The sequence below is a fragment of the Neophocaena asiaeorientalis genome, unplaced genomic scaffold, assembly GCF_003031525.2.
Source record: "Neophocaena asiaeorientalis asiaeorientalis breed wild unplaced genomic scaffold, Neophocaena_asiaeorientalis_V1.1 scaffold438, whole genome shotgun sequence".
NCBI classification, from domain to species: Eukaryota; Metazoa; Chordata; class Mammalia; order Artiodactyla; family Phocoenidae; genus Neophocaena; species Neophocaena asiaeorientalis.
The window spans coordinates 1,573,214-1,591,955 of record NW_020173491.1 but is presented as its reverse complement, the minus strand read 5'-3'; the positions used below and the strand labels follow the sequence as shown (position 1 = coordinate 1,591,955).

The window sequence follows — 18,742 nt, the reverse complement described above, 5'->3', positions numbered from 1 at the left end:
GTCTGTGGGGCTGTGGAGATAAGTGGGAAGTCAGAGAGGTCAGCAGAGCCCTTGCTGGACTTTGGGGGCTGCAGCCAGGCCCCTGCAGATGGCCTTGGAGTGTTGGCAGATTCCTGAACACTCAACTCACTTTTCCATTGAAGCTCTGCTGTGGGGAGACCGTGTAGCAGAGTGGTTAGAGTCAGGAACAACTGTGTTTGCAACCTGCCACTATGGCCTTGCTTAAGCATCGTCACCTCACAGAGCCCCGGTTTCCTCACCCCTAAAATGGGCCTATGATGGCATGCAACTAGTGCTCAATAAGTGCTAGCTGCCCTTGGTGGACCCCTGGGCAAAAGGATGGGGGTGTGCACATTGGAAAACAGCTAGGTTGTGAGTTGTCCCGGGTGGAGCGTGAGGCCGGGCAGGTTGGGACCTTTGTTAATGGACGGAGAGGCTGGCATTTACGGTGCCGATTCTGTTTCCTGTCCCGCGCTCATGGCCCTGGGGGAGAGGGCCCTATTCAAAACTGTTTACCTTGGGCCTTCCCTGGGTGTCCCCCGGGAGAACTTGGGTGGGGCCGGAGGGAAAGGCACCAGCGGTCCGTTTTCGGGACATCCTTCCCAGCCCTGGTGGAAAAGAAATGAGCTCTGCTGACTTTGCCTTGTGGGCCCGGGTGGTTGGAGGGACCTGGGGGTCAACTGTAGTTCAGGCCCAGCAGGTCACCACGTCGGAAACATGAGGCAGCACTTGGGATGGGGGCTCAGGCAAGGCTGGTGGTGGCCGCTGGGCTCTGTGTCCTCTGTGCTTGCTCAGCGAGGACCCTTGAGGGACCCGGGGGCTGGCTGAGGGCAGGACGTGGGCCAGCAGGGTCACCCCCGATGAGCCAGAGCCGGGTCAAGGTGCTCTCGCTAGGGCCCCGGGGGCTCACTGAGCAGCTGCTCAGGGTGGGCCTGGGAAAGAGGAGATCCAGAGGGTGCTCCAGGGGGGCCTGGCGCCCTCGGCTGTGTCCTCAGGGCTCCCACCTCCCGGCCTTGGGAGTCTGGGGCTCCGACAGGCCCCGGCCTGTGGAAGGGCACGCAGCTCCACATCAGAACTTGTAGGTTCAATCCCTTGTGTGGCTTTGGGTGGCCTCTCAGAGCCACAGTTTTCTCATCTGTAAATGGAGAAATAACACCATGTACTCATTTTTCCGATTTAAGGATCAGAGACTGGGGGGCATAAGAGTGCCTTACAGAGCAGAGCCTTGAGCTGGTGGAGGGCTTCCTGCTCTAGAGGTCCTGATTCTGATGACGCAGCAGAGGGGCCCCCGGGGACTGGAGCTTCAGGGACGTCCTGCTCCCTAAGACTCCTTCAGCCCACGTGACCCCTGGGACCTCGGGCGATGAGGTCCCCACGTCACCCGCCCCTCCCCCCTCCCCCCCCTTTCTGTGCAGCCACCTTGCCTTCCCATTAGGAGACAGCGGCAGGGGAGGTGACAGTTTCTTAAAACAGATTTATACTCTTGGATGACTTTATGGGTTTTTGCCTTATAAAAACCCAAGAGTTGACATTCTGATTTATCTACTCCTGAGTCAACAGGATGTACCAGATTTAAAGAGATCAGATGCATTGTACTGTTTGTGGTTCCAGTTGTGGATTAGATGAGCTATTATGGAAAATGCTGCCAAGTAAATATGGCCAAAAAAACAACAACAAGGGGATAATTTAAATATGCCTATTAAACTGTGTGTTAAGGAAAGTAGCACAGGCGTAGTGCTGAACATAACTTATCATCTGGAGAGTTGGTGTAGTAGATAAAGTGGGAATTATGGTCCTTTCTCCCCCCCTTCAGAACATTTTATTATTATTATTATTATTAAGGGAAGAGACTGTAAACTAGGAATTTCAGAGACGGGCGCTTGCCTGTGTAACCATGGTTGTATGATGACTTATAATATTGAAGGCTCCAAATGACAGTTCTCATTTCTTTGCTTTCTCTTTCTTGCTGTCACCACAGCAGCAGATCAGATTTCCTGAGATAGATATGCCACCTGACTTTTAATGGGATTTCTGTATTGCTGGGAGTTGGCATGTTCTGATGATAAAAGAACCTAAAAATTGTACATCCCTTAATTGGTAAGAAGAGAGATGTTTTGATGGGCCACAAATGGAAACATTGATTTTTACTGCCTCTGTGCAGTTCCAAGCGGCGTGTCATGCCACGTTCGCCGCCACGGAAGGCGGCAGCTGGCTCTCCAATGAGCTGATTTGTGTTTGTAGGTTGTTGCTGTCGGGTGCTTGGAGGTGCACGTTCTGTGCAGACGGGAGAAACAGAGCCCTTATGACATTATGTATTTCTGAATAGAAATATTTATAGGACTGTGGCTTCGACCTCGAATGAAATGCATTCTTTGCTTCATTTCTCTTTCTTGCTTTGGCGACCAGTCCTTGGGGGTTTAAAGGTTGTGTGCTGAAGCCTTTTCCTGTAACTGTGATGTTATGGGCGACACACACACACACACACACACACACACACACACACACACACACACGTGCATACACACACCTTTGCATATGCGTATATGTTTGCATCAATATCTTTATACATAATAGAGATTTCTCTCTTTAGTTTAAATAAATGCTAGTTTCTGCACAGATAGATCTGTTTTCCAGGACAGACTGTGGGAAGAGACAACAGGCACTTTGATTTTCCAGTCCGAGCCTCTGTATGTTTTTTTTTTTTTTTTTTTTTTTTTGCGGTATGCGGGCCTCTCACTGTTGTGGCCTCTCCTGTTGCGGAGCACAGGCTCCGGACGCGCAGGCTCAGCGGCCATGGCTCACGGGCCCAGCCGCTCCACGGCATGTGGGATCTTCCCGGACCAAGGCACGAACCCGTGTCCCCTGCATTGGCAGGCGAACTCTCAACCACTGCACCACCAGGGAATACCCGAGTCTCTGTATTTTAATGGGCAAGTTTAATCCACTGACATTTATTGGGATTACTGATATATTTTGTATGTAATATTTACCATGCATTTTTTGCACTTTGGTTTACAAGTTTTTGTTGGGTCCTATTAATCGCTCAGATTGAGGCTGTTCTCCATTTCCCCCAGCTGTGCAGGGAAGTGCACTAGGCAGGAGTCAGGATGTCGAGGTGAACATGTGTAGGGTGCTGGGGATGTTGCATCCTTCTGTCTGGAGGCCAGGTGCCTTACCTATGAAAGGGCAATAACAAAGTTGGCCCTCTTTGCGGGCAGGGGTCAGAACCATAAGATAGCTTGAGCCCCCGTTTAGCTCTAGGATGTGTGAGACTATGAAATGGAGCTATGTGTGTGTATTTGTGCTTTGAAAACGCACAGAACGCTATGCAAATGCAAAGCATCGTTATCATGATCATTAACTCACTTTTCTGTACAGTTCAACAGCTGGTCTGCGCAGTGCTAGGCGCAGAATTGGTATTTTATTTTAAAGAAGTTGGTCAAATGATTCCAAGCCCGGTTCTCACTGTCTAGGCTGATACCGGGGCGCAAGTGAGCGCTCAGGGGCATTTTAAGCAGCAATTTGACTGTCCGTGGTCCTGCAAACACATGTGCTTCCTTGATTCCAGAATCAGGACATCTTTGCAAAGAACTGAGCCAACATCTCCACATTGGGAGGCATGTTATGTGGAAGGTGAGCCTGGCTAAGAGATCTCCCAGCTCTAAACTTCAAGGCTTCGGGGGAAACTAAAAGTTCAGGTGCATCAGGAACAACTGATGGAAACTCTAGAGAAATGTGTGAGAGAGCTGGGTTTTTTAGGAGACAAAATGCTAAGGTATTTTCACCTCGCTGATGGGTCATGACCCCCAGCATCCATGCACAGAGGGAAGATGACAGGACATCCCTCTGGAAGATTTGCACTAAGAATTAAATAATCTAGCTGAGAATTATGGCACCACATGCTACAAAACCCCCCATATTTTAATATACTGAGAGGTGTCAAGAAGAATGGACCCTGGGAAGTAGAGTAATTAAATGTATCTTCATAAATGCAGGGTGATTCTTTTAAAATCCTTTCCCAAGACCCCGTCAGCTGACATGGACTGTATTCTTCCTGTTGGCAGGAGGCCTAGAAGGAGAGCCAGAGTGTGATCGAAAAACCAGCCGTGTGCTGGAAGACAGGAACAGCGTGACAAGTCAAGAGGAGAGAAATGAGGACGATGAAGACATGGAGGATGAGTCAATTTACACCTGCGATCACTGTCAGCAGGACTTCGAGTCTCTGGCAGACCTGACGGACCACCGGGCCCACCGCTGTCCTGGAGGTAATGCTAAATAGCACCGGGATTCTGACAGGTGGTTATATGGATAATTGGACATAGCAACAGCTTGAAGCCTCAAGTGAGATTAAAGAATTAATAATGTAATTTTACAGTTAATGTCATTTTATTGTGGTGTCTTGGGTACCCTTTTAAATAAAATTAAAAATGAAAGCAACAGCTTTCCAGCAGGCAGGAGTTAGGCAGAGGTGCCCTGTCCTTGCTCCCCCAAACTGCATTCCATAGTATGTGGGCCATAAATGGGTGGGTATGCACCCCGGATTTCTGGAAGGCCTTTTGGAAACCCAGCAATTAAGAGGTTATTAGTGCAAAGTTAAGCAGCTTAAGTGTGGAAAGCTGCATGAAGGAGTGAGCTCCGAAGCAGGGCTTGTGATGGGATGGGGAGAATTTCAAAGGCCAAGAAGTACCCCTACAGAAAGGAACTCGGTTCCACCTCCACACTTGGCCTTCTGCTTCTCTGGGTAGGAGAAGGGTGGCTGGGAGCAGTTTCTGACTATAGCAGTTTGACTATAGCCCTGTGTTCTATTTACCAGCTGCCTCAGAGAAGGTGGGCAAGGCCACAGTATATAGGAGCGATTTAAGACTTGACGAGTTGAGTGTGTCTGTGTGTCTGGGATACGTGCGGTGTGTGGGGTAGGGGAATGGGGGCATGCATATTCCCGGGAGTATGGCAGCCATGCAATAGGGATAGGGGTTGACGTGTTTCCAGGCTCTGAGCAGGGAGTCCAGAGCACGTGTGTGCCTTAAACAGCTATCCCGAGACATCTCCGTCTATTGTGATTGTTGGTGAAACCTTTTGGATGCCGGTTTGTGGGAAGAGGACCTAAAATCTCAGACCAATATTCCAAGGAGGACCCAACACCTGTTTTGCGGGGGGAACGTGCTGGTAGGAGATAGGTTGGGACTCAAAGTCTTGCTTCCCCTGCCTTTTATGCCATCTTGGAAGATTGAAAGCCAAGTGTTTGTGGAACTTTGCTATGACTTTTCCTCTAGTGTCATCTGTACCCGCACAGCCCTGGGTAGGCCAAGTGTTCATTCTCGCCCTCTAGAGGGAATAAATATAAAAAACAACAGACCCGGCGGGACTCCAAGTTTTGAACTTTTTGGGGCTCAGCAAACCAAACCACAGTTATTTGGAATTTGTGATATTTCAATCATTGGCAGAGGCAACGGCCAACTTACAAGCTTAGAATCAGAATTAGAAGGGACTTATAGGGTTGGCTTTTCCAGTCCTCTTATTTGCTGGGGGGAAATACTGAGGCTTTCAGAGAGAAAGGTGACTGCTTAACCAAGGTCACATAGCAATTTGGTGACAGAGCCAGGACCTCCTCAGGACCCTGGGCTATGGACTCTCATTCTTGGACCTGAGAAAACAATAGATGCTAATGTAGCTCTTGATTTAGCCAAGAACTGAGGTGAAATCTTAAGTATAAAAGAGTGAAATATTGTCACTTACTTTAAAAACAATCAGTTAATTGATCTTCTAATTAAAAGCTATTCTCTTCATATTCTATATGAAAGAATACACTGTTCTCATCTAGTTGTTAAAGCAGGGCTCCCAGGACCACTGCTAAGTGATGCTTTGTAGAGTCTCTGCAGCTCTTGGAGTGAGGTCCTACCCCTGGCACTACTTAGGCTGTTCCTTCCTCCAGGTTTTCAGAATCAAGAAGATTCTCATGTCTCTTACCACACTTTTGAGAATGGTGGTACTTCTAGGTGGAGAAGGGAAAATGTGAGACTTTAGGGCTGTAAATGGGGGTCTGTATTGGAAATTATAAATGGTAGCTAATTGTTCTTCAGTCCTGGGCAGGACTCTCTTCCCAGTGGTAGTCTCTTCACTCCATAGCCTCAGACTTTGGCTGAAATCATGGCAGCCCCATTTGCAGGGTCTCAAGCCATCTTTATTGATGCTGCTGGTATCCACCGATGCCCCTGCCTGCTTCCTGACAGGACCCCACTAACAACCTCCACTGGTACATGGGAACCAGGAATATCCCCAAGCCCTGGAGCATTGGATGGGAGTCAGAGATTCCTTGAAAGAGTACAGGAAATGACCTCGTCTAATAGCATCCCCAAGAAATTCATTACCACCCAGTAAAGGAGTGACCCAGCATGGGTGAGTCTCCCTAACATGGGAGAGATATGTGAGGAGCTATTTTCCCCCAGTTCTTAGGATTACCCAGGGACAGGATACACCTTTGGGAATTGTGTGCATATTTTCAAAACCAGTCCCTATCTAGGACACTTCCACATCCTTGGATTGTGCAGTGGTTTTCAGACTGTGTTTCCAGAGGTGTCTCTGAGGCTCTTGGGGTTGGTATTGGGGCCTGTCTGATTGAGGGGGCTCTGACACCCACTCCAGTCAGAGCTATCACCTTAAAAAGTCTGCTTTATACATTGGGCTATAGCGTAAGATCTTAAACATTGGCTTCTACTTTAAAAGTTTGGAACTGGTACAGAAATGCAGCAGCAGGCCCTCCCAGGCCAGCCTCATGGGTCTGCTGGATGCTCATCACTGGTCACCCGGTCGCAGTACTAGGGATGATGCAGGTGGGCATTGCTGCCCCATGGAGCGTCACTCTGGAGGGAAAGGTGGACGCTTGGCAGCCCAACAAAGACCATTTCAGACAAGGATTTCAGAGAAGGCCCTGCTCTGCTGAGGCCGGGAGGGCTCTGGGTGCTTGCAAGATGTTTCTGAGGGAACAAATGAGTCTTGTTTCAAGGGAAGGCGGGACGTCCCTGCCGTTGAGGATTTGGGCCCTGAGGGCAGTGCCACCTGTCCTTCGGAATCTGGCTTTGGGTGTGAATGACACTCATGTCCCGCAGAGGGCAGCCCTCCCGGAATGTGAAGGCGGCACACCCCTCCCCAAGCAGGGTGCCCGGGAAGCCCAGCCCTTCCAGATGGTCAGCGTGTTGGGAAGAGGCTGTGTGTGTGTGTGGGGGGGTGTGTTTGTGGGGGCCATCTCAACTGTGGTCCTTTTATTATTATTCTTTTATTGAAGTATAGTTGATTTACAGTGTTGTGTTAAATACTGCTGTACAGCACAGTGACTCAGTTATACATATACATTCTTTTTCATGTTCTTTTCCATTATGGTTTATCACAGGATATTGAGTATAGTTCCCTGCGCTATACGGTTGGAGCTTGTTGTTTTATCCCTTCTATATACACCAGTTTGCATTTGCTAATCCCAACCTCCCAGTCCACCCTCCTCCCTCCTGGCAACCGCCGGTCTATTCTCTACGTCCGTGATTCTGTTTCTGTTTCATAGATAGATTCATTTGTGTCATATTTCAGATTCCTCGAATGTGGTCCTTCTTTGAACTGCTCTAGCAGAGTGAGCTCTGGGCTCTTGCTGTGGCAGTTGGGGTGTGGGTGAGGACACTGCCTTGTTCCATCGGAATCTGGGAGAGTGGTGTGAGGTCTGAAGAGTTTCTGGGGTGGGGATGTGGGGATGCTCTTCATGGACGGGGAGCCTCCTGCTGGAATGACAGTGATGGTATTCATCAGGAAGCCCCCAGGTCCCCCAACCTGGAGCTGGGACTGTCTGCACTGAAGAGCCCTCATTTCCAGAGGTTTTGTTGTCCCTCAGCAATAGTTGGCAGTGCTGGGTCCAGGAGGAGTTGTTGAAGTGTGGACCTCAAGAACTCAAGACAAGTCTATCGAGACCTGTTCATATTTCTCTCTCTCTGTCTCTCTCTCTGTCTCTGTCTCTCTCTCTCTCTCTCGTTGTCTCTCCTTTGTGTCTGCGAGAAACCGACCTTAAACCCACAAGGTATCAGACATTGCATCTTTATGACACACAAAATGAAACAAGCAAGAACCAGTTCTCTCTGCCGATGCTCCCACCCCCAACAGCTGTCTGATTTCTCTTTGTTCCCCTCCAGCCCCTGCCCACAGGATAACAAATGTTTACATGCTTGGAGTCGTGGGCACTTACCCTCTACTATTTGGCATTTGTTACTGAACATTTTCTGAGTGGATTCCCACGTTGCCACGTGGTCTTCTCCATTTGGGGAGCTCTCCTGTGCAGCTTGGGTTGCTGGTACTCGGTCCACATACTATAAAATATTAAATGTCGACTAATATGCCAGGAGATCAAGACTTTTGCAGCAGAGTAGATAAAGTCTGACTCGATGTGTGATGGGCTTGTCTGTTCCTGATGGAGAATCGTTTGTGGGCACCAAGTGGGGAAATGTTTGGTGGCCGTCTGAACTGATGATAGAAAGTCTCATTAATTTTGGTTCTACCAACGTGAATAACATCGGGAACAGGGAGTGAGCTGAAGTTTACGTTGACACAGTTTGTGCAGTGTTGGTCGAGCACCTTTGGGCCCTATAAATGGTTGCAGGGGAGGTTTTCCATCATTTTCTAGGAGCCAGGAGGATGTCAAGTGCCTTAGAAAGTATCTCTGGGAACTTGCTGGGGCACCGTGGAAGCAGACATGAGAGGTTTGATTTACCCAGGGGCTGATTCCAATTTTTCATGTGCTCATTGAAGCAGGTCACCCGTGGACCTTCAGTCTGGATTCAGGTGGAATGTTTCCCTGTGTCCTGGTATAAAAACTACCTTTTGGGCTTCCCTGGTGGCGCAGTGGTTGAGAGTCTGCCTGCCGATGCAGGGGACACGGGTTCGTGCCCCAGTCCGGGAAGATCCCACATGCCGCGGAGCGGCTGGGCCCGTGAGCCATGGCCGCTGAGCCTGCGCATCCGGAGCCTGTACTCTGCAAAGGGAGGGGCCACAACAGTGAGAGGCCCGCGTACTGCAAAAAACAAACAAACAAACAAAAAACTACCTTTTAAGGATACTCTGTGATTCATACTGAGAGCACATCGGCCCCAATTAATGAGGCTGACTGCCTGAGGACATTTGGGTGCTGCATCTGTGCCGCTATCATGCTTTAGACCCACCTTTCCTAACTGTGTCGGGAGCAGGTGTCAGCAGGGCTGTGCCTTGTGTTGGTCTCGAAACAGCCTGGGTCCCCAGGGCCGGAGCACCGGTGGCTTTTGCAGGTACCTGGCCTCTTCGCCGAAGGCACTGCCGGCATGATTTGGGGTTTCATTATAGGTGGGGAGAGGCAGATGGAGTCTCTTTAGAAACAGGCTTCTCACTCTGGGCTCCAGGCACTTGCTCCACAGAGTACGAACTGCCATCAGGACCAGGTAGGAGCCTTGAAGTATGCGGGGCTCCTGCCGCCCTTGGGGACTTGAAGGGGGCTGCAGTCCTGACACTCTTCATATATTGAGCACCTGTCACGTGATAGGCTCCATGGGACTCGCCCTGGAATGTGCCCCCTGCAGCCCCCCCATTGCACTCTCTGCAGCCCCTGCCCCACTCATTCCCCAGTGCTCACCAGATTCTGTAACTATTCCGTGATCATTTTCGATGTGTTTATCACCCATCTCCCCTGCTACTATCAGGCTTCATGAAGACAAGAGTCATGTCTGTTTTGCTCCCTGTTATGTCTTAGGCCAGTGCCTGGCACACAGTGGTGCTTAATAGATGCTTGCTGAGTGAAGGAATGATCTCACCTTGTCTTTACAACATCCCAGCGGGGAGGTCCTATTTTTCTTTTCTTTCTTTCCTTTTTTTTTTTTTTTTAGAATTATGGGACTTCTCTAGAAAGAGGTGACAAGCTGTTTACTTTTATTATTAAAAGAAATTTTTTGGCCACGTCACGGTATGTGGCATCTTAGTTCCCCTACTAGGGATCGAACCCGTGCTCTCTGCAGTGGAAGTGCGGAGTCCCAACCACTTGACCACCAGGGATGTCCTGAGGTTCTATTTTTCATCATTCCTCCCCATTTTACACATTGGACAACTGAAGCTCGGAGGTAGGGGATCTTGCTTAAGGTTACAGAGCTGAGCTAAGATTCGAGGTCTCAACAGCTTGTGCTGAGAACACAGATTGGGGACGGTGAGCAGTTTCTAACTAACCTGCAGACAACACAGCTTTTTTGAATGCTCAACTTTAGAAAAAATAAGAGGGGAATTTGTTCAAATAGCAACAGCAAAAAATGTGCTCCTTGTGGGTTAATTTCACAGCTCCCCAGCACCCTCCCCCAGCTGCCCCCCTTTCCTGAGGATTGGGACCAAGGAGTGTTTCCCCAGCCCTTTCGGAAAGGCAGACCCTCCTTTTCTGGCAAAGGTGAGATGCTGCTGTGTAAAAAGCCAGGTGGAAAGGTAATTACACCCTGGTTTGTTCAGCTGTGGCCAGAGTGACCTGTGGGCCCTAATTACAGGGCTGGGGCTACATGGAGGCTGGCACCTTTGCCAGCCTCGTTCCTGTCCACCGGCTGGCCAGAGCTTGCCTTTGTGCGCCGGCTCAGGCCCTTTCTTGCTCCGACAGTGTGGGTGGGGCCCCTCCCTGCCTTATTGCTTGGGGCGCCCGTCGTACTGGTTCCATTTGGGCGAAACAGAGTGGGCGCAGGCCAGCTGCTGGGCGATCACTGCCAAGTACACAGGTGCAGGGCACGCGTTTCTTCTCCCCGTGGGGAGCGTGCACAGAGCCTTGGTGTCAGCCGGCGTGTCACAGGGCAAAAGGCCAGGGGGCTCGAGCACAACTAATACCCCCACATCAAGAGCTTTCCTTCTTGCCAGCAGCATCTGGTCAGAAGGCATGGAGCAAGAAAGTCCTACTTACGTTAGCTACAGAATGTGTAGGACCAGAAGCAAACCACGGAGCATCGTTCAGATGTTCGGAGCGGACAAAGAAACAGAATCAACTACGGGGGGACCCAAAAGAGGCTTAAATAAATGACAAGGTGGACCTTGTTCTTGAATGGAAAGATTCAATATCATAAATACATCAATTTCTGCTAAATTAACCTGTAACTTAATGTTAGCCAATAAGAGTGACCATAGGAGTTATTTAGGAATAACTGATTCTAAAGTTCACCAGGAAAAATAGGCATGCAAAGATAGGAAGGATAGGAAGGGAAATTCCGACAAAGAGGAATGACAGGAAGGGCTGGCAACTAGATCATATTTTATTTTATTTATTTATTTTAAATTTATTTTATTTATTTATCTTTGGCTGCGTTGGGTCCTTGTGGCTGCACAGGCTTTCTCTAGTTGCAGCAAGCAGGGACTACTCTTTGTTGTGGTGTGCGGGCTTCTCATTGCGGTGGCTTCTCTTGTTGTGGAGCATGTGCTCTAGGTGCGTGGGCTTCAGTAGTTGCAGCATGTGGGCTCAGTAGTTGTGGCTCGCGGGCTCTAGAGTGCATGCTCAGTAGTTGTGGCACACGGGCTTAGTTGCTCCACGGCATGTGGGATCTTCCTGGACCAGGGCTCAAACCCATGTCCCCAGCTTTGGCAGGCGGATTCTTAACCACTGCGTCACGAGGGAAGCCCTAGATCATATTTTAAAACATGTTCTGAAACTGTAGGATTCTAAGTGGTGGGGGACAGATTGGGGGAATGGAAAAGAGACCAGGAATGGATCTGAATGGAAGTTAGGTGTGTGAGAAAGGTGTTATTACAGAGCAGTGGAGGACAAATGGATCACCTAGTAACTAGGCTTGGGATGGCATGGTGGCCATCCTGGAAAAGGAAATTGGATCCCTCCTGCATCCTAACGCCAAAACAAATCCCAAATGGATAAGAAATCTAAACATAAAAAGAAAACTTAAAAATACTGAAAGAAAACATGAGTTTTTTTAAAACACAATAATATTATCAGAGTGGGGGAGCCTTTTCTAAATATAACCCTAAACCCAAAGCCATAAAACAAAAGACAGAAATATTCAACTACATTAAAATAAAACATTTATGCATTGCCAAAACTGCAATAAATCAAACCAAAGACATATCACAGGCAAAAGATATTTCCCTTAATGTGTGAGGAGCTCCTACCAACACTAAGAAAATATCCAATATATCAACAGAAAAGTGGAACAAAGGCCAGTCTACCCAAGGCCAGCCGCCCACTCAGATTGGTTAAAGCCCACACTGGTCTTTAGATATTTTGAATATCTCCCATGTGCACAGGACAGAAATGGAACCAGAGAAAGAAATTCGAGAGGGATTGTAAACAGGAAGATTGAGAACCCCCTTTAAAATAAGAGAACTGTGAATTTAAACCACAGGAAAACACCACTCTTAACCCATCCGATTGGCAAAGACCGAAATGTTTGCCAGCCCATTGTGCTGGTGTATCCTTGAGGCCAAGGCTTGGGTCCTGTTCTCTGTATCCCCAGGGGCGCCTTGGCCTGTGGTTAGAACACAGAGTAGGTGCTCAATAAATGTTTGTTGAGTTTTTCCCCAGGAGGCTACAACCCCCTTGAGGGAAGAGATGACCTCAGTAAGGTAGACGGTGCATATGTCATAGATGAAGGACTCCGAAGTATGAGATAGCAAAAATAAAGGTTCCAGGAAGTGTGCTGGGACATAGTAGGTCTTCAGTTAATGTGGAATCAGAAGGGGAGTTAGGGAAGGAAGAGATGGTTTATTCATTCGATAGATATTTATTGAGCATATGCTATATGTAGGGACCTTTCTGGGTGCCAGGGATGTGGGAACTACTTATTTGAATAAAAGTTAACTCATTGGAGAAGGCCCTCACTTCACAAAAGCGTTCTTTGACTTGTAAGATGAAGCATAGTAGGTGCCCTTGAAATAGCTAGCTGCCTTCCCCGGTGCCTTCAGAAGGTGTTTCCATGCATCGAGATGTCATTCCCACAGCTCTCTGTGAAGGTACTCTGTGTGTCCGCCTGCTGGCACACTGCTATTTGGGAGGGTGGGTGACTGGCCAGCCTGTGTCCACCTGGCTGTTGGCAAGGGTGGAACCTTCCCTAAATTGCCTGTGCCCTGCCCTCTGAGTTCCCCATTAGAAGGTGCCCGGGAAGGCAGCAGGCTGTGCGGGACTGTGGCTCTGTCTGGGCAGCTGTCCCTGGCTCCTCACGGTGACACGGAGAGGAACTGTTTTTCAGAGACTGGTGTTATCATTCCCCTCCCATGAAGCCTGCGGGTCTACACACTGTGTCCCCCTTGCCTCGATTTTGCAGAGCAAGAGCTGTTGTCGCATGGTTGGGCCTGTAGGTCTCTCCAGAATTAGACACCAAATCCAACAATATAGAAGGCAGGGGTCAAAGTGGGAAGAATCCACATTTCTTTTGGTTTCCGTGGGAAAATAAGTTTCTCTGTGTATGCCCTGAGGTTTCAGAGGGCTTTGCAAAGGGGAGGGAATCTCTTATTTTTTCCCACGTAGCCGGCTTGATCACTGTGATGACTTTCTGGATCATTGTGCCCGAGGGTGGGCCAGAGTGGAATCCAGGTGTGGTGGCTGACACTGGACATGTTTCTGCTGCAGACATCCCTGGGCTGAGCCTCAGTGAGTAGACCCTGGAGCTGCTCTGGGGGAGCGGGGAGGACTGTGCTGTTCCTTCCAGGCTGGACCTTTCCTGGCAGCTGCCAAAGCTTCCTGTTGTTGGGCCCAGAATGTACACCCAGGAGGACCTCAAGGTCCTGGGAGGAAAAGAAAACCCCACACTGGCCCTCAGGCTGGTTGCACACGTATTCCTGGTGTAGTCTGGGTCTGGTCTGCTGTCATCCATTGCAGCTTAGAAGATTCCAGGGGGTACATGTCACGTCAACAAGTAGTGATGCCGTACCTACTGTATTGCCAGGGCTGCGTGTGTGAGTGTGTGTATGTGTGTGTGAGAGAGTGACAGAGAGAAAGAGAGAGATCGTGAGCGAGTGCTCCCAGCAACAAGGAATGTATGATCTAGCTGGAAGATGACATCACCATCGTCCTTTTGGCTGCCTGGCACATAGTAGGTCCTCAGTTAACATGCTATCCGCATAACGACTCAATTCAAACTGACAAGTAGAGAAAAGCAGATTCACTGGCTCAAGGAACTGAGAAGTAAGGCTGGCTTCAAGCATGCTCCTCCTCCAAGAAGTGCCCCATGCCCCAGGGTTGTCTGCAGAAACCCCATCACCACGTGTGCAGGGGCAGAGGTGTCTCAGCTCCTCTGGGCCTCCACCCTCCTGACTCAGCCTCACCAGGAGGAAGAGCAGCCTCTTTTGTTTTTGTTGTTGTTTTTTTTTTTTGCGGTACGCGGGCCTCTCACTGTTGTGGCCCCTCCTGTTGCGGAGCACAGGCTCCGGACACGCAGGCTCAGCGGCCATGGCTCACGGGCCCAGCTGCTCCGCGGCATGTGGGATCTTCCCGGACCGGGGCACGAACCCGCATGCCCTGCATCGGCAGGCGGACTCTCAACCACTGCACCACCAGGGAAGCCCTAGAGCAGCCTCTTTTGAATTATCAGGACACAAGTCCTAAGGTTGAGTTCTAGTGGAGCAGCCATGACCAAGGCTCACCCCGAAGGCGCCACTGTGTCTGGGGGAGACAGATGTGCCTATTAGGCAGGCCCCTGGTTGGGGAGTCGGGGGCAGCTCCATACAGAGCCCTGGGGCTGAGCATTGGAGTTGGGTTCCCCAGGATGGTGACCAGGAAACATGGACGTCTTCTTTAGCAGGAGGGAATTATATGCAGGTACACATGAGGGAGTGAAATAGTTTAATCAAATACCAGATTGACAGCTACCAATGATCAAATCCATTCATTCTGCTTTTGATAGCTTCTAGTCATCTCATCCCAGAATTTTAGGGAGGCAGATTCCTCAAATATCGTGTAGCTCAGAGGTTCCCAACCTTATTCTCAAGCCCGTATACTCAAACACAGCCAGTGTATAAAGCAGATGGATGCAGAGCGCTCTGCGGAAGAGTTTGGGGGATTCTGAGCTCTGCCTACTAGCCTACCATCCCCCCTGTCCTGTCCCCTTCAACCTCCTAGAAGTCCCAGGGCAGCTGTTCACAAGCCCCAGGCAGTCTGAAAGCACTGCTTGGGCCGAGCTCTTTAATGAGGGGGGGACTTCTCCAGGGTCACATGAGGAGGCGGTGGCAGAGCCAGTGGCCCCAGGGGGTATGTGATAGTTCCTAGGAGGCAGTACAGCCCCTAGGTGCTGGCTGCTGGTCACACACACGTTCTCTGATGGGTGCCCCTTTATGCAGGCCCTGGCTGTCCGTGAGGCCACCCCATACTAAGCTGAGGTCTCCAGACCCACAAACCTTACTCCACTTGGACTGGGTATTTTCTTTGCTTCGTGTGGAGTGACTTTGGCCCTTGAACTGTTACAAACTTTGTGGAAGTTGTGCCCCCTCTTTGGGGGTCCCATAGAAGCCTACCCACCCTCTCTCCCGCAGACCTCTACCTCTTGGTCCTGTGGGAGTGGAGCTCTGGGAGAGAGGTGTGTCACGCCCTCGTGGCATCCACTGGCTGCTGGGCCTCCCGGGACATCGTGCGCAGGCCTTGGGCCAGGCTGGAGCGGCCAGGCGGCCATCGGGTTAGTTAGACAGTGTGGAGAGGCGGCCGTGAAATCAGTCTGCTGTGCTATATACCTCTGCAGCTTCGTTCTGGGATACCCGGTGTTACCAAAAGTCACATCTTTCACCAGAATTGGGGGAAGGAGGGTGCAGCCAAAGTATTCCAGAGTCACAGTAACAAGATTTTTTCTATATTCTGTAGGTATTTCAATAATAAGTTTTTTTCTCCAATGTGTACATGTACGGTTCCAAAATCTGAGTGTTACTGAGCAAACTCAGGGCCAGTTATGTGGAGCTTTTGTCAAGAGTCACAGTTTTCCTTTCGCATCAAGAGCTACAATTTCATCAGCCCAGCACTCCTTGCTCCTTATCACTTTTATCACCGATGGTCAGGATACACAAAGACCAAAGCCCCTGGGAGAGGCCCTGGTGCTTTTCTCCTGGAAGTGCTGGTGCTAATTCCGGATCCTGCTGGGCATAAAGATCTGAAAATTGTGTTCCCTGAATCATCAACTCGGTTTCCTGCAATTTGAGGTTTGAAAAGCTTTGAGAAGTGCCTGTAGGTGAAGATGGGAATAGCCTCCAGCTGAATCCTGACCTGGTTTTGGGGTAAAAGAGACAACTAGAGGGGAATTGTTCTACAATAGTCCTTTGTTGTAGCTGAAAACTATTGATGACCTAGTCCCACCTCCCTTAGTCTACGACCCCAGGCACCCAAAAGAACAAAAGCAAACTACTGGTCAGAGGAAAAATAAGTTCCTTAGAACTTTAGCAGCCCTGGTATGTATTCATTCATTCATAGAGGAATTTTTTTTAAGCACCTACTATGAGCCAGGAACTTGTCTAGACGCGGGGCATAGGGAGTGAAACAGACAACCGTTCCTGCTCATCTGGAGCTTACATTTTATGACACCTAGCACTCACTGACTTTGGCCAGGAGATTTTTTAAACTGACCTGTTTGTAGTTGCTTTGTTCTACAGAATCTTTGGTGTCCTCTGTGGTGTCACTACGGTGTGAGCAGTGTGAGAGGGGAGGACAAGTAGCTGGTTCACTGACAAACAGTTAGTGTGCTCAGAGGCTGTGTTAGCAAAGCAGAATGAGGAGGCGATTGCTCTGTCCCATGCGTTGCTGGAAAGACCACGATTGGAGAGGGGTTCAGGGGAAGAGGAAGAAGGGGAAGGCTCAAAGTCATGCTTCCAAGTTGGGAAGTTAGGATTCTTGGGGGCCAGTGTCAGAAAACCAAACCCTAATTTGCTTAAACCAAGTAGGGGGATTTGTTGGCTCTTATAAATAGACATTCCAGATGTAGGACTAGCTTCAGGTACGGCTGAATCCAGGAACTCTGGCGAAAGCCTTAGGACCTAGTCTTCTTGCATCTTCTGGCTCTGATGAGTGCTGTGTTGGCTTTTGGCTCAGGCCAAGTGAAGTGCTCTGAATGGCAGACCCAGAGATGTTCTCCAGAGGAAATCAGGGTGTTGTTAGCAGAAGACGGGGGACGGGATGCTGTCAGGCAGAAACAGCCCAAAGAGAAAAGGAGCTTGGGCTATTTAATCCCAGGCAGCAAAGATCCCAGAGTAGGTGACCTGACCTCAGGGATGGGGAAGAGCTTGGCCAGTCCCACCAGTTCAGCTGGTGTCTGTTCCTGTGATGGTGACCAGTGGTTATTTTTACTGTCACCTCTGGATAAGATGTATTAATGGAGAGAGCTGCCCAGTGGAAGCTCTGGTCAAAGCTGTGCGCCATAGCAGTGAGGAATGAGGCACCCCAATCCCTCTTTCCGTCAATCTTGGTACTCCAAGGGACAGAGCCGGGACCAATGCTAGAAGCCACTGGGACACCCATTCTGGCCATATATAACGAGCAACTTCCTGGTGGCAAGAGCCTTTAAAAGCCTGGAGATGAACACGTCAGATGATGGCAGGCGAGTGGGATTGGGGGAGGGGGGCGGGGTCAAGGGGCTGGCACTGGTTTGTTTTTCAGATTCCTCCAAACCCCAAGATCCTACGATTGGCATCCCTAAAGCGACACCCTAATACAGAAAAATAAAGAACATTCCCAAACAAAATGAGAAACCAACCAGATTTATCTGCTGCTGGCTTGGGTGTGTGGTTCAAGGAGTGCAACCAGCAGGGGACCAGCCTTTGTCTCCTTGGGCTCGTACCCCAACCCTGGCCTCGCCCGGCCATGTAGCTGGCGTGGCAGGGACTGGGAGAAACCGCTTTGGTGCTGCGGTGAAGGTTCGGGGGATGTAGGGACTTCGGAACAGGAAAAGAGCAGGGAAATCTGAAGTTTAACTCTGGCACTGGTCTAAAATAAAGCCAAACTATTGGTTGAGCGTTTTGGCAGTGTTTTTAAACACTGTGTGTGCCAGCTCAGGGAAAAACTGTACAGGGGATTATAAAATGCTTCATTTTGTGTTAAACAGTTTTATTTTGGAGTTGACTGGTTAGAATTTGGCTGCCTTTGGAAATGACATCATTGCTCTGCGGGGGCATCTGGGAAGACTGAGGCTGTGAGGCAGCTGTGCAGGTGGGGGATGGCAGCTGGCTGTGGGGAGCACGTGCACCCTGGCCACCACCACCTGCCCCCGCCCTTGGGTGCTGGAAGTCTTGGCCTCGCCAGGTGGTTGGCTGTGTGTGTCAGCATTGCTGAGTGCCAGGGGGTGATGAGGTCAGGTCTGCTGGGGCCAGTCTGACCCCTTTGAGAGCAGGTAGGGCCAAGTGGGGAGGAGGTAGCAGGACGGAGGCTGAGGGGCAGGCCGTGGGGGGACTGGGGAGGAGAGGTGGTTGGCTTGTGCCTGTGGCCTCCCAGCCTCTTCCTGGCCTCTGTCCCTGGGGCAGCTGTAACGTGTGCTCCTCTCCTGCTACACGTGGAATGAATCCATCCCACTGACCTGGTCCTGCCTCTCCCAGCCGTCCTCATTTCAGCTCTCATTTTATACCTGCCGCTGGTTTTCCCTTTTTGCATCCCACTCAGTTCCCCACCCCCCCCACCTTGAGCCTTGAACAGGCCATGCCTTTTCCCACCACAGGGCCTTTGCACCACTCTCCCTTCTACCTGGAGGTTCTTTCACTTCCTTTTGGGTCTCAGCTCCAACGTCACCTACCCAGAGTGACCCTCTTTGACACCCGC

The 18,742-nt window shown here is 50.0% G+C and overlaps 1 protein-coding gene across 1 annotated transcript in view; it reads left to right on the top strand.

Moving 5' to 3' along the window:
- ZNF423 (zinc finger protein 423) overlaps nt 1–18,742 on the top strand; it is a 267,722-nt gene that overhangs the window by 44,311 nt on the left and 204,669 nt on the right. The window contains exon 2 of the mRNA XM_024747328.1: nt 4,065–4,265. Coding sequence (XP_024603096.1) covers nt 4,169–4,265 — 97 coding nt within the window. The 5' untranslated portion in view covers nt 4,065–4,168. The remainder of the gene's footprint in view (nt 1–4,064; nt 4,266–18,742) is intronic.